Source organism: Mesocricetus auratus, unplaced genomic scaffold (assembly GCF_017639785.1).
Source record: "Mesocricetus auratus isolate SY011 unplaced genomic scaffold, BCM_Maur_2.0 Super-Scaffold_100048, whole genome shotgun sequence".
Taxonomy (NCBI): Eukaryota; Metazoa; Chordata; class Mammalia; order Rodentia; family Cricetidae; genus Mesocricetus; species Mesocricetus auratus.
Genome location: NW_024429225.1, coordinates 4,623,258 through 4,639,310, shown reverse-complemented (window position 1 = coordinate 4,639,310; position 16,053 = coordinate 4,623,258). Strand labels below are relative to the sequence as shown.

Here is a 16,053-nt window from a genome sequence, read left to right as displayed (position 1 = left end):
GCTTGACTGAAGACAAAGACCTTAAAGACATGTCTATTTCTCCACTAGTGGTCTTTCCCCCTGGTGGTCCCTCCCCCACTACCCTACCTCAGCAAGACAAATTCAAGGCTGGATCAATACATGTTTACCTCTAACTTGTGGACCTACCAGCCTCTCTGTCTTGGTTCAGACTGATCAACACTCAATGGGGCAGGAAGACTCCTCACAGACCCTTAATCCCAGCCTGCCTTTCGGGAGGGGTGGGACTTCAGCTCCCCCAGCACACCTTGGCTGTGTATTTCTCTCTGTACCTGCTGCATGTGTGTTTCCTCTCCTCTAATAAACACCTTTATCCCCCTGCTGATTCTGTCTGCTGTGTCCCTATCCCTGCCTGTTACACTGGAGATCCTCCCCGCCTTTTAATTCCCTATCTGGCAGAGTAAACACACTCAGCTAAGGTCCTGGACAGCAACATCCTATTACCCACGGAGCAGAAATCAACACCCCTCATCACAGGAAGTTTGAGCCTTCCCTAAATGCTCTTTCTCTTTTCCTGGCCATTCCTATTACACGTGTGTCCTAATTTCAGAGTGTGTAGTCCTGTTTTCAGTTTAGGGAACAGTTTTAGGTAGCAAAATGATGCCAGAGAGATGGGGCTTAGTGAACTCCCACGATGTGGTGGAGGAGCAGTCACCCCTGCAGAAGAGAAAATCGGTGAAGCAAGAGACGTCAGAGGAAAGCACCACACGCAGGAGCGTTCTCTTAAAAGGAAATGCGTATTTAGAGGGTCCCAACAACTGTCAGACACATCACTAATGCTGTCTCAGTGATAACGGGCATTCCAGCCATCATGGGCATCCACTTACACACTAAGTTCTCTGTGGGCACCCAGAGATTTCTAGGTTTCGCTTTCATCACTACCTGGATTTTTATAGTTTATATCCTTGTGACTGGCTAATTTCATTCCAGATTTTCACCCCCTACTTGCATGACATTTTACACAAGGAAACCAGGAATGAATGGGAAACTCCAGTATTGTTTGCTTCAATTTTTTTCCTTTGGTGTAAAGATCAGATTTCCACTAATCAGATTTTCTAGAAATTCTAACCCTGGGGAATGTGTAAAGATGAAGATATTTTCAGAGTGAGGCGATGGCAGGATCTTGAAATTTCAGACGTGAATAAAATGGATAAGCACTTTATCCTACTGGCATGTGGAGAACAGTTTAAACTGACCAGAAGCTAACCACAATCAGCAAAGTGTTGGGAAAGTGGCCGAATGTAGGTTGGAAATTGAGGCACAAACAGTATCTGAGACAGGAATGGGAAGCTTATATGTTTCCTGTGTTCTGTTCCATTCTGGGAAGAAAACCAGCTTCAATCTATCACCGTGAAATGATGACAACAGCTTATTAACATAAGGAAAAATCTATTAATTTACACAATACTCATTTAGTGAATAAACGGTTTGGAATATGTTGTTGGTCTCATGCATGATTTCATATTGGACAGCCAAAGTAATGTCATTTCATAAACACCACATGCTTTTTTAATCACTAAAGAAATGTTTTATGGGCATCGAAGGAAGGTTTTATGTGAGGGGTAATCTGATCATTTCTTAATTTAGAGTAGCATTTACAATAGCCAATCTCTAAAATCTCAGTCCCAGACTTGCATTTCACAGGACCGTGGAGAAGGAAAATGATGCAACATGATTACACTAACATGGAAATAAAAACAACCAGTGCTTACATTCTGTTTTATTTTTAAAGCTAGTAAGTTGGCAAAAAGAGACACGGTGGTCCAAATACACTCACAGTTCTCTTGTGGAACCATAATTGGATCTCCCTCCATGTTACTCTTGGAATGAGGACATTTCTTTAGACATTATTGCTACCAATGCACAATGGTGTCAGAGCTTCAGCATTTTCCATTCTGGCTCTACCATCCACTGGGTGCAGGCTCAAGATCAAGTTACTAGACTCCTCTCCACAATTGGATACCTCTTGGAGGTGACTATGAAGAACACTCAGAACCCTACATCTTTTGGGTGTCAGAGTAATGATACATGAGGCTGAACTAACTTCATCTCATTGTACAGGGAATTTTTTTCCATTTTGAGAGGTTTATTTTCTGAACAATGGAGGACCTAGACTGACAGACATTCTAGAAGGAAGGATTCCTCTCTGCTCATAACCTGGGAAGAGGGCTGGCATTAGCAATTCGTTCCTAACTCTGGATTTCCTACGTCCTATCTTCCTCCACAGCCAGAGAGCTGCGACTGACTGTGTTCCCACCAGCTCTGGCTGTGAACGCTACTCCTTCCTGGCTAGAGAGCTGACACACCTTGGAAAACATAGAAAACAGTTATTGCTCTTCTGAGAGAAAAAAGGGGGAGACAGCCCAAATATAAGACGCTCTACCCACAAAGCTAAACATAGGAGCCATGTTGGTTTCTAAATCACAACATTCCAGAACACAAATTCTACTGCTGGGTGCTTAGGAAGACGCTGTCTTCCAGAGCCTAATTCACTATTTAAGAAGGCAACTTGACCAGGTCCATCTCATTCCACATTAAGTGTAACTTATCAATTCAGGCCATCTCCTACCATGACAGAGGAGGGGTACAAGTTGAGGGTAAGAGGGAGAGAGAAAAGATAATATGACCGAGAAACGGGGGCGTTCCTGTGGGCGGGGTTCGTATCTGACTCTCTTTCTGTCCTTGAGGATGAGTAGATGACACTAATCAGAAGCATTGATGAGGGCAGGAGGCAGGAAGGAGCTGTTTCTGCAGCTTCTACAAGTGAGAGCTTCCGTTAGCCGGCATCCATGCCATCCTTTCCCAAATCTCCAGTTTACAGCTCTCCACCAGAGGCCACAAGGCTCCAGCTTTGACTCTGCTTTCACACTAGACTTTAGGAGCTCAGGATCTGTTTTAGAACTACTTTACTCAGAGCTAATGGTCCCTCTAACTGGGCAGCACCCAGGCTTCTACCCTGGCCTGGCCTCCATTCCTCAGACAGCCTTTTCTCTGCTTCCCTGATATTTACCAGCTCTTACTACGAATAACTTTCAGCTACAGAACAGAAAGCGTCTATGTGTATTCCTGACAGAGACATATAGAGATATTTTGTAAGAGGTTACAAGTGTCACCTGTGAGAGATGACAAAAGCACTATGCCACAGTTGGACATTTCCTCTCATTTTCATGACCACACAGACTTGTACTCTAATATGTAAACTGGTGAGCCTGTCGGCTACATTTCTAAACCTAAAATTCCTAAAGTCAAATGAAAGAGGCTGTAAACTCCTACACCCTGGATCCCTTGAATGCTGCGGGTCAGCAAGTCCATTTTGGCCAGGAGAAATGAAAACACCAAGGGACGGGGCTTTAAGGCCCGCAAACTGGGCTCTAGTGGTCAGATTATAATAACAGCGACAACTGTCCTAACATGGAAGGGACTCCCTGCTCTTCAGTTACAAACCAACCCAGGGTAGGGACCGTGGAGAAAGTTCCTGTAGAGATAGAAGAAGTGCTAACTTAGCAACGTTCAGGTGCAAAGGCTGTGCCGGAAGGAAGTGGGTAAAGGTGAAAAGGAAAACCAGCGGAAGCAACAGACCTTCAGAAGTTAGGGCATTTTTTCTTCAAGTCGCCAATGTGTGCCCGGACGTGGAAAGGGTGGGGTGGTAGGAGATAGAGAAAGCGGCTTGTGGCTGGGCTGAGGAAAGAAACGAGTGACTTACTGTGAAAGGCAGGGAGCAGATGGCGAAGGTGATGGTCATAATGGCCAGGAGAATGAGGTGGTCCGCCTCCTCTGCCATCGAAGTCCTTTCTCCTCTCCTGCGCGACCCAGGGCCACCCGGGCCACTGCCGGATGATCCACAGCGGCTTCTTTTGCTCCGACGGTGCATACGGACAAGATTGAGGATGACACTGAAGTTGCAGGCCAGCACCGCCAAGATGAGCAGCAGCAGCACGGTGGCGTACAGCTGCAGGTATGCAGTCCGCCCGTGCCGGATAAAGCACCACGTCCCGGGACAGTACTGGACATACTCCCCATAGCTGAGCAGCGGCAGGGAACAGAAGAGCAAGGAGACCACATAGATGGCAGGCAGCACCGCCAGGCCCCCGCGATGCGAGAAACGACGTCGGTAGAAATAAGGGTGCCCGATGGAGAGGTAGCGTTCCAGGGCCATGGCAAAGAGCATGAGCATCGTGGCCAGACTGAAGAAGGTCATAGTGAAGGCGAAATAGGTACAAACGCGGCTCTCGGGAGCCAGGGCCACCAGGGTCTGGTTCCGCGCATAGGAAGCCAGCACCACCGGACTGATGAGGCAGGTCCCCAGCAGGTCAGTGAGCACCAGCTCTGTCACTAGCACGTGGAACAAGGAGATGGAGGTTCTGCTGCCCGCACTGCACCCCGCGTCCCCGCGCCAACGGCGCACCAGCAGCGCCAGAGCGATAAGGTTCCCCACAACCCCAGCAGAGAACATCACCGAGCTGATAGCTGGACTTTCGCCCGAGAGGAGCCACTGACGACTCTCGCAGTCCTCCACCCGCACGGAGTCATTGGAGGCATTGTGCATGGTGTAGGGTTTGGGAGAGAGATGCGCTCTCCTCCAGGCTGGTACCTGACAGCAGGAGGGTCTGAAGGTCAACCTGCTCCCAGACACAGAAGGGAAAGGGGAAGAACCGAAATCCAGAGCTCCCTTCCGGCCCCCAGCTGGCTCCAAAGGCAGCCTGGGTCTACCTCCTGCGAGCCCAGTGGCCACTTCCTTGAAGCAACGGGTCACCCTCGAGGCTCCTGTGCCTCACCCACTCTAGCTGCTGGCGGGAGCTTAGAGGAGCAGCACCCTCCTCCCCTCCCCGCCCGCCCGCGCAGTCCGGGGGGCGGGTCCAGTAGTGGCTTCCAGGCCAGCAGCTTCCACTGTCTGGGAGCTTTAGAGGGGGCAAGGAGAGACACACTAGCTGGGCTCTAGAAGAGGGCCTCAGCATCCACTTTGTGGCCGGCCTGTGGGGTCTTCATTCCCGAGGGGTACCAAGGATGGAAGTTGCAGGGCTGCCTGACTTCAGCTCGGAAGCCTTTAACCCTAGCAGATGGCTGGGAACCAGGGCAGGGTAGTGAGGCTGCGGGTAACAGGAAAGCAAACCAGCTCACCAAGCTGAAGTAGGACCGACCTAGTCCTGTGAGATGCAGACAGCAGAGGAACTAAAACTTCTGGACAACTTGAAGTTAGAACAATATGAGAGAGGTTGTAGATTTCCTTTTTCTTTTCTTAACATTCCCAAGAAGACACTCAGCAAGGGTGAGACTAAAATCGGAAGGAAGTGAAAGCAAGCCTGTCCATCCAAGGAACGGGACCACCGAGAGCAGCCTGATGTACAATTAGTTGCTTTGATTCAGCATTTTATTTTTTCCTACATCAACGCTAACACATGACAACTAGCTCAAGCAACCTAAACAAAACAAAACAGGAACGGTTCTTGTAATCGTCTAGAGTCGTGTTTGTGGCCACAGATTGAAAATAACTGCGCTTTAATGTTCTGTACTCGAGCTCAGTCTTGAAGAAATTGTTTAGCCGTCCATTCATCTTTTCACAGTCAGTTAACCGGAAGGGCTACTGGAAAGACACGCTCCTGGGAGTGTGCTGGTAACTGGTCACTTTCACAATGGAGCTGACACAAATAGTTGCCTGGCATCTGTTGTCATAGTGACGGAGGAGTGAAAATGCATGGATGTTTTGAAATTTTCAAATTCAGCTTGGCAGACAATGTAGGTAATTATATGCTACTTGAAAAAGCATATTTCATGTGGGAAAAGAGACTGCTTTGAGAAAGGTTTACACAGGAGCCTGGGAAAAAGAAAAGGCAAAGGAAACATTGCTTGCAGAGCACATCTTGCTTCTGTGACTTAGCCCACCATGATTCTGGCTTGCGGACTGGAGGACAGAGAGAGGGTTTACTAATAATAAGGCAAGCAGATTTTTAATTATTTTTATGTTACATACCAACCAGAGTTCCCCTTCCTTCCCTTCCTCTGGCTCCCCATCCACCCTCCCATCCACTCCACAGAGAGGGTGAGTCCTCCCATGGGGAATCAACTAAGCCTGGCATATCCAGTTGAAGCAGGACTAAGTCCCTCCCCTCTGCATCAAGGCTGAGCAAGGCATCCCACTGTAGGAAAATGGCTCCTAAAAGCCAGTTTATGCATCGGGGATAAATCCTGCCAGGAGTCTCACAAACAGACCAAGCCACGCAACTGTCACCCACATTCAGGAGCCCAGTTTGGTTCCATTCAGGTCCCCCAGCTGTCAATCTAGAGGCCATGAGCTCTGACTAGCTCAGGTCAGCTGTCCCTGTTGGTTTCCCCATTATGATCTTGACCCCCTTGCTCATATAAACCCTTCACCCTCTCTTCAACTGGACTCCAGGAGCTTAGCCCGGTGCTTGGCTGTGGATCTCTGTATCTGCTTCCATCAGTTACTTGATGAAGTCTCTCTGATGACAATTAGGCTAGTCATCAACCTGATTACAGGAGAAAGCCAATTTAGGCACCCTCTCCACTTATGCTAGGAGTCTTAGCTGGGGTCATCTTTGTGGATTCCTGGAAGTTTCCCTAGTACCAAGTTTCTTCCTAACCCCATAATGGCTCCCACTATCAAGATGTCTCTTTCATAAGAACAGAACTTAGTTGCAAAGCGTACAGGCTCATTTTCACACAGTAGCAGTTATTCACTCCATTGCTAGACTTCATGGGACATGGAGGGAGTGGGTGTCAAAACTCCTTGAGTTTTCTTTCAGGCCGTAAACTGCAGCCTAGTGGTACCCTCAACCAAACCATCCAAAATGGACTATTCTCCATCTCAATCTTGTCCCAAGCAGTTGGGCGAATGAGAAGAATTGGCATGATTCTGCTGCAGTTTTTTTCACTGTGTTTATTTTCCAAATGCTTTTACATACTTTCCATTTTCAGAATCCATTTGTAACCAAAGCCTCCTGTCGCACTATTTTTATATCTTTGCCTATAGATTTTTACTAGATAAGTACATGGTGGCAGGACTCGGCTGAGTTTATTGGATGCCAGAGAACAATTTGAGATCCTAATCCCAAACTTTGCCTTTAATTTTCTAGTCTCTATACTACTTAATCGTATGCTGTGAGAAGATTCTCACAGACCTGTGTGGACAATCTAGCTTCTCATGACCAAGCTCTGTTCAACCTAAATAAAGTCCTCAGACCCTCAGGTATGCACCCATGCATGTGGGGCAGCCTTGGGTAAACCTGGGGGAGGAAGATAGTAGGAAGCTGAGAAATGAGAAATAAGACAAACATTTAAGCAGGGAATTCCCTGATCTCAGGTGCAAGGAAATTTTTCTACAGTACAGGCGTTGGGTCTCAGTGAGTAATTCCTGCTTATGGGTGGATTTATCACAAAAAGACCAGAGCTGGTTCTTCTAATTCTTGGGAGCTCATGTCTTACCAGTTAACCTACTGGACTGCACGCTTTCAGTTACTACATACTCACGTTACCATTTTTGCTTGCTTGTTTGATTCTAGTATTGGACAGAGAGAGGTAGCAGTTTGGCTGTGTTGTGTTTCAGAAGTCTGGCCAGATGGTTAATTTGCCATCCCTACTTCCTGAGTTTGACCAGATCGGTTCCAGGAAATAGAAGTGTCTCATCTTGGTGTTAAAAGTGTCTTCTTCCTGTCTCTAACTGTCGTGTCAGCATCTCAGTTCAATTGCAGTTTATCCAGAGTATAGAATTTCTTGACAGAAAACATACTAGCGCCCTCACTTCTAGAATTGAGCCATAAAGCTTTGCTAATTTTCAGTTCCTGTTTATGAGGCCATTGTTTTTTTGGGGGAACGCCATGCGATTAGTAATTTTGTGTCAACTTAACCAAGCATGGGGTGCCCAGGAGGTGATTAAACAGTCTGACCACATCTAGGAGGGTGTTCTAAAAGAATTACTAACCACACCTGTGGATGGATGAGTGCAGGTAACTGCTCCAGCAAGGGTGTGCCTTGTCTGGTCTGTTGGTGGTTGAACAGCACTGAAAACATAGAGAAAGGTTGATTCCCAGCTTGATCTGGGGCATTGATCTGCTCTTTGCATTCCTGATTCTCAGGCCTTCATGCTGAATAGATTCTGAACCCCCCACTCTTCAGTTTTAAGACTTCTTCCAGCTACAACCTCAGCTTTACAAGTAGACACCCAAAAAGAGCTATGTGTAAGTTAATGGCCGGGGTGCAGTTTGAGAAGGTTGTTGCAGGGCAGTTTTGCCGTTTAAGTGTGAAGTATGCTACTGACAGAAAACATGTAGCATATGATCGTGTACACAGAACACACATATACAGAGAAACACAAAAACTATTTGGTCTGTTTCTTTGAAGAACTGTGACCAATACATATTGCTTGAAATCTGAAATTCATGCTTTTCCTTTACATGTCTGTAACTCAAGTGCAAGATGCTTACTGTTGGTCATTCCTCAAAGGAAGCAAAGATACACATGAAGGAAAAGGAGAACTATGAGAACTACATGGAGGAGGCTAACATCAGCGCTTATGTTTGCATTATCTACATCTTTCAAAACACCACATCTTTACTTCATGATTTCTTTGCATGTCTAAACAATTTTTAAAGAGGGTTCTAAGAACATCATCTGGGACCAGCAGACAAATGTCACATCACTTCTCTCTAGCAAACAGAATCACTGAAAAATGGAGAGATGGGATTTAATGGATGTCTTTGGTGACAGTCCACGGAAGATCTGTTTTCCTGCATGTGAAGCTTCTAGACTGCCTGCTGGTGGATGATTCCTGCCTCCTACCCTGTCATTCCCTATCCTTTGGACCCGTGTAGCCAGGCTCTTCCCCTTGAAGGTGTGTCACGTCTGCTGCGCGGCCTGTGTCCGAGAACGTGTGGAGGGTGTCGGGTATTGAAAACAGAGACTCGTTCAATGATATAAAGAAAACTTTAAACAGGCTCCAAAAAGGTTCAAGAAAACCTCCTAAGAAAAGCTCCCACCAGAGAAGCTTCTGCTCTCTCCTCTACCCTGGCTGGTTCTGCTCTGACACCAGAGGTGGATGTGTGTGGGTTTTTGAAGGTGTGGTTAGTCTCTGGACAAGGTCGAGGTTAGGGCGGTTTCCGTGGGAAGGCCTTTCCCAGGAACTTATTGTATCATTTTTAGTAAACATGTTTTTACTAAACATTGTCTTACAGCTGCCTACTCCCAGGCAGAAGGGGAAGTGGCCAGGAACTTATTGTATCGTTTTTAGTAAACATGTTTTTACTAAACATTGTCTTACAGCTGCCTACTCCCAGGCAGAAGGGGAAGTGGGTCTCTGCTCAAGGTCTGGTGTTCCCACAATTCACCCCTTTTTATTTTCAAATGAGGCACTCCTGGCTTAGGTCAAGTAGGGTCACCCTCCCTTTCCCGTCTTTGGGGGACCTTGAACCCCTGTTTTAGGTGGGAGGGGTCTTCCCCACAGGTTGCCCGTCATCGGAGATACCCCAACCTTAAATTATCTGTAACCAACCTTTATGGCTATCGGGATTGCCATGGGCTAAGCTAAGCAATACTTGGTTACGGATCTCTTGCCTCTGGAACAAGGCACCTTTGAGCTCGGCATAAAGCCAGAATGTCTACCGCCACTGCCACCATTTTCAGGACCCCCATTGACATAGCGCCTCTCCATTACCATACCCATCACCAGATCTGGGCCATAACATTCTACCAGCCTTTATCTGTTACAAGGGTAACCCGCATGTGATTTACATTTACAATTTGATAAAGTTTTTAATCGTTTTAAGATCTGCTCAGGAAAGCATTTAGAAAGTGCACTTGTACAGATACATTAGGTACAATCATTGATGTTACACATGTAGCATTACGAAAAATATGAACAATAGTTGTCGCATTAGGACAAGTTGCATTTTTCCAGAAAAATACACTGGCCTAGTCGTGATTCCAGAAATAGGAACCATCAAGTCTGATATTTCAAGTGACCATGTCCTGTTCAAATATTGAAAAGAGGCTTTTGCCACTTATCATAGTCCATACCAATGTCCAAATGCTTTAAATGGGTCCTTTTTTCTCTGTTGGCTTCACGATGAAAACTCATCGGTCCGGAAGGTTGATGTAGCAGGTCTGTTGAGAAACTGGAAATCTCGAACTGACTGTTTTCTTTCTTTCTTGGGCTGTAGATTCGATGACATCAATGGTCAGGAACATTGATTTAGGAGATCTCACTCAAACTGGCTTAGGTAGGCTCCCATGGTCTCAGGTCCAGTTTTTTTCTGCTCCATGTATCTCACTAAATGTTCTGACAGTTGTCGAAGCTTTATTCTTTTCCTGCAAGAAAACACAAACATGCCCTCGACCCCAAATTACGGTCTTCTCCACTGTCTAGTGTATGGATGTCTCCATTTGACCTGAGCAATGGTTGCTCAAGTTTCATCATGCCAGAATCTGTCTGAAGCTTACTGGCATTCACATTATAAAATTTTTAAATGAGGAGTGTATTATTTGATGAGTCATATGGGGACTGGGGGCATTATTCCCCCTTTTTTATTTTCTAAAAAAGTTTTCTTTTTTGAACTGTTGAAGCTGGACCATAACAGTAGAAGGATTTGTCTACCCTCCTTGGTTAACTATCTAGGTAAATTGGGCTTACTAAATAACTTTTGAAAATTATTTGAAGTCTGTGAGCAGTCTTTCCCAATCTAACCTGTAGAACTCTCACTAGCTGATAAGGCCTCATTTGTATCTTAAATTTTTTTTTAAAACATTAACAGACTGGCTGGATGTTCCTTTTGGCTATATTTAAAGCAATCTAGGTAGCTTCTTAACTATTTTTGAAGGGATTTAAGTATCCTTTTAATCATATAAGCAGTTTACACTCACGCATTCACAATCACATTTCATACATACCGGTGTGGCCACACCATACATTTAGAACATACATGCATCTTTTAGTCATCCTTTTTCCCTAGGTCATGATTAGTCTGTTGCAATGAAGCTTCCTTAATTGAAATCTATGTAAAAGAACAACTCCAGCCAATCCTTGAACTAAAAAGGTTAAAAAGTCCTATATGTTTTTATTATTCCTCCATTTGAGCTACAGTCATGGGGTACAGCCGTACCTACTCCTTGTAACTCTATAGATGTAAGGTGGAGAGGCCAGGCTTTTGGCCAAAAGTTTTTAGAGATGACTCACAAAATAGAACTTAAATGTAAACAAAATTTTTTATTTCATATACCTTTGTCTTTTTTTTTTTTACTTAATACCAGTACCTCCTTTATTAACTGTTACCAATTTTTAATTTACTTACTTTTAATCCATCCTCCAACTGAGGGTGATCTCTCAGGTTCCCCTTTCTTTTCTGACCTTGGTGTCAGGCGAAGGCCTGGAGATTTAATCCGGTACCCCTAGCTTGGTACCCCTTTTTAACACATCCGCATAGCCTTACTGGCCAGCCTTTTAGATCTCTCAGTTTCCCTCAAAAATGACCAAAACCCTTCCTATCCCCTGGGGCCCTGGTCTCCAAAGGGAGGGATGCCACAGGGCAAACCTCTCCCTGTTCTAGTTTACCTAGTTCCCTCCCCGGGCTCCAGCCCCTCCCTTGCGTCATCTGGGGGCCCCTGCTTTTGGACTTGGGTGCCTGGGTGGTGAGGACCACTCCCATTTCTTGCATGAGGTCTCGTCCCCAGAGGTTAATAGGGAGGCCAGGCAAAACATATGGCTGGAAAAGCCCTGTGTGGCCTTTAGAGTCTTGCCACTTTAAGATTTTGAGGCTTTTTTGGGGCACAGCCTGTCCTATTTCCTGGAGGGTCACTGTCCCTTCCTCTTTCGGCCAGGTGGGGGGCCAGAATTTATCTGAGAGGACAGAGAAATCTGCCCCAGAATCTAAGACGCCCCTAAAGGACTTGCCTTCTATCTTTAATGTAAGCTGGGGGCGGTTCTCCATAGTGGCTACCCAAAATGCTGCCGGGCCGGTACTTCCAAAACCTTGGTTGCCCCTTTTCTCTTTAATTTTTCTAGCCTCACAAGGAGCTGTAGGGAGGAGGAGTATCTGAGCAATCCGTTCTCCTGTAGGGATGGCAACAACCCCACTGTCCACTGATGTCATTATTTTAATCTCCCCCCTCACTATCCTGGTCTATAACACCGGGGTGTACCTGGATGCCTCGAAGAATAGTACTGGACCGTCCTAAGAGTAGTCCAACCGTGCCTGGGGGCAATGGCCCATGCACCCCAGTAGGGAGGGCCTGGATCCCCATTTCCGGTGTTAGGATTGCCCGGGCAGAGGGAGCGAGGTCCAATCCTGTACTCCCCGAGGTGGCTCTAAGGAGGTCTGAGATATGAAGGGGTTGCTCTGGGGGGAGAAAATGAGTCCTGCCACTGCCCAGAGCAGGGGTCATTGCCCCGTATACATTGGTTTTGGGGCCCTGGGGCGGGGCCCTCCTCCCGTTTCCCTGATTATTATTAGCAGGAAGGAAATTTCCCTCCTGGTCAGTTTTAGAGTAGCAGTTATTGGCCCAATGATATCCCCTTCGACAACGGGGGCATAAACCAGGTCTCTTGAGACCCGTAGTACTATTTTGAGGGCACTCTCTACGGAAGTGTCCCTCCCTACCGCAGCTAAAACATGTTTTTTTCCCTCCCAGAGTAGGTCTTTCTTTCCCCACTTGGGGCCGAATGGCAGTAGCTAACACTTGGCCCTGGATGAAGTTCCCATCAATGTCCCTACAGATCCGGATATAGTCATTTAGACTTTTATTGCGATAGGGGCGAAGGGCTTCCTTATAATATTTATTTGTATTTTTAAATGTCATCTGCTTTATGACTGGCATCGCAGGCCCAATGCCCCCAAATATTCTTTCTGCTACCTGACTGAGACGGTCTACGAAGTCTTGAAAAGGTTTGGAAGGTCCTTGAAGGACTTTGGACAGATGATCCCCTCCTTCCTTGGAAGGCAATGCTTTCCAAGCCCCTTGGGCCGCTGCTGCCACTTGGGCATAGACTGCGATGTCATATTGCATTTGTTGCTGAATGGTGGCGTATTGACCACTCCCGGTAAGCATCTCCACATTTCTCTGGGGCTGTCCGGCCTGTGCATTTCTTTGGGCTGTCTGGCTGCATCTTTCCTGAAACTCACCTCTCCAAATCAAATAATCTCCCCCCAACAGAGCTGCTCTGCAAAGCTGTTGCCAATCGCCAGGTGTCAAATTAAGAGACGCAAAAGATTCCATTAAGGAAAGTGTAAAGGGAGCCTGTGTTCCATAATTTAAAGTTGCCTCTTTAAGTTGTTTTATATCCTTAAAATTTAAAGGGTTATGATGTCGAATGACCTGTCCAGAATTGTTCGGATCTGGAACTTCCATTACTGGGGCCACCACCGGGCAGCATTGGACCCCTCCTCTGGGTCTTCCCTCCAGGTCTGAGAAGGACTGGGTTATCTCATAGGAGGAGTCCCTTTTTTCAGAGTATGGGGAAGGGTTTTTTTCCCTGTCCTGTCTGTTTTTAATTAGAATCTTTTTTAGTTCTTTTTTAAGGGCCGCGATCTCAGCAAGTAACCGTTCCTTTTCAGACTGTGACGAGTCTGAGTCTGAGCTACTTTCATTTTCTAGGTCTGATAGAGAAGGATATAACCGATTCTGACCTGAGTCCTTCTTTTTGGGTCGCGCCCGGAGATGTCTACCCGTTTTTTTGTTGTTACTAAGAGACTTCTCCTCATCCTCACTAACAATGGAGCCTCTAGTTTCAGCCACGGTCTCTTCATCATCACTCTCTGCCCCTGAACTCAAGGAGGCTTGAGTCTCAGTCTCTTGTAACTCTAAAAAAGCCTCTTTTGTGTCCTGAACTACCTGGCGGTGACGAACCTTATCTGTCAAAAGTGCTCCCCTCACTAATCTCCATAAGGAGAATGTCGTAGGGGGCAAGGACTCAGATCCCTCTTTTCGTAAAAGTCTATGAAGATCACGGCGAACCTCCTCCCAATCTGGAATATTTAAGCTTCCCCCAGTAATGAACCATGGACTGGCTCGTTCGATCGATTTTAGAAAGCCTTCTAGGGTTTTAGACTTGACTGCAGTCCCATGTTCTTTAAGTAACTTTTTTAGTTGACACTGTAATGATTCTAGCTTTCCGGAACTATTCCCCATAGTTTCTTAACCCCGTCCACTTACCTCGCTTTTACGATCTCGGTGGGACCTCCAATTGTCACGTCTGCTGCGCGGCCTGTGTCCGAGAACGTGTGGAGGGTGTCGGGTATTGAAAACAGAGACTCGTTCAATGATATTAAGAAAACTTTAAACAGGCTCCAAAAAGGTTCAAGAAAACCTCCTAAGAAAAGCTCCCACCAGAGAAGCTTCTGCTCTCTCCTCTACCCTGGCTGGTTCTGCTCTGACACCAGAGGTGGATGTGTGTGGGTTTTTGAAGGTGCGGTTAGTCTCTGGACAAGGTCGAGGTTAGGGCGGTTTCCGTGGGGAGGCCTTTCCCAGGAACTTATTGTATCATTTTTAGTAAACATGTTTTTACTAAACATTGTCTTACAGCTGCCTACTCCCAGGCAGAAGGGGAAGTGGCCAGGAACTTATTGTATCGTTTTTAGTAAACATGTTTTTACTAAACATTGTCTTACAGCTGCCTACTCCCAGGCAGAAGGGAAAGTGGGTCTCTGCTCAAGGTCTGGTGTTCCCACAAAGGTGCAGGTTGCTAGTCAAGATTCATCCAGAGAATGGGTCCATTGTTAGCAATAAAGAATGCAGAAGTCGTTATTCAGCACCAAGCTTGCATTGCTCAATATGCTAGCCAGCAGCCGTATGACAGTTTCAATTTAAATCAGTTAAAGGTGAAATTGTGGGCTCTCAAGGTACATTTAGTCAGTCTGAGTACATCTCAAGCCATATGTGACTCCCCTATAGGGAAGCTGATATGTAAGATACTTTTTTTTCATTTCAGAAGTTAGTGTTTCCTTAGGTCCTACCTCAGGTGAGGAGTGGCTTGGGAGATCACAATGCTTGTCACTATATTTGGTTCTTGTTTTGAGCCTGAATCTCATTAAGGACAAGCTAGAATGGCAGCCAGAGTGGAACTCTGGTCGTAGATGAGAGAAAGAACAGATCAGGACTGTGAAGATAAACTAGAACCCACGCAGGACTGCAGCCGTTGAGGATAAACTGGATCTGCATGTGTCTTTGCTACCTCCAGTCTTAGTGGCATCGGTAACCCACAGAAAAAGTTTTATGATCTTAAAGCGTAATTGGTTTCAGACGTGAAGAAACCATTGGTGGAGACTAAGTTTTAAGTCCAGTGTGTGTGAAAGCCAGCAACATGTCCAGGGCCTTGCATTTTTTCTTTAGAATGGAGAGCATCATTTCCCTGCTGCTTTTCAGATCATGTCACATATGATGAGCACTAGCCTAAGACTGTGCAAGCATTCTGGATGACATTTTCTGCTTGGCTCGGATGATGCACGCAAAGTTAATATACAGCTCCTCCACGGGTTAAGGCATTCCATCTGCAAGTAAAGCAGGGCAAAAGGAGAGACAGTGTCAGGACCTATTTCCCCTCCCTCATCTGCTTTCTCATTAGAAAAGCAAAAGTCTCTCCAGGAACATTGAAACAGGCAAAGAAGAGGCTGGAAACAGCTTTTAGATTAGTCACAAGCACCAAGAGAGAGAGAGAGTTCTCACTTGAAGTGAGTGGTACATTCACTTCCTGGTTTGAAAACTGGAAATCAAGTAGAGAATTAAACAGCATGGAAACTTTCTACAAGAAATGTATCTTAAGGCAACCAATAGGTCCAAGTGATGAAAGTTCTGCTGTGTAGAATAACCAATAATGCAGATTGCAAGACAATCAGAAAAACCTACATGCTGTAATCCCTATTAAAATTAGTGATTTAGCTAAGTATGTTAAATTACTCTTAAAATATCTAAGTATGTGGTTGTTGGGACCTAGAAAGTCATATAAGAAAAAAGTGACACTACAGAGTTGCTTTCTTGTGGGTGGGGGTGAAGAGGGACTAATGGTTTAATGAAAAGCTCCAATTGGGCCACCACGTT

At 45.9% G+C, this 16,053-nt stretch overlaps 1 protein-coding gene across 3 annotated transcripts in view; it reads right to left on the bottom strand.

Annotated features, from left to right (window-relative positions):
• Nucleotides 1-4,834, bottom strand: part of Ptger2 (prostaglandin E receptor 2) — a 63,038-nt gene extending 58,204 nt beyond the window's left edge. The window contains exon 1 of one of the 3 annotated variants that reach the window (XM_021222825.2): nucleotides 3,722-4,834. In XM_021222825.2, coding sequence (XP_021078484.1) covers nucleotides 3,722-4,564 — 843 coding nt within the window. In that variant the 5' untranslated portion in view covers nucleotides 4,565-4,834. The remainder of the gene's footprint in view (nucleotides 1-3,721) is intronic. The other 2 variants (XM_021222824.2, XM_005085790.4) reach the window with 2 other exon arrangements.
• Nucleotides 4,835-16,053: the final 11,219 nt, after the last annotated feature.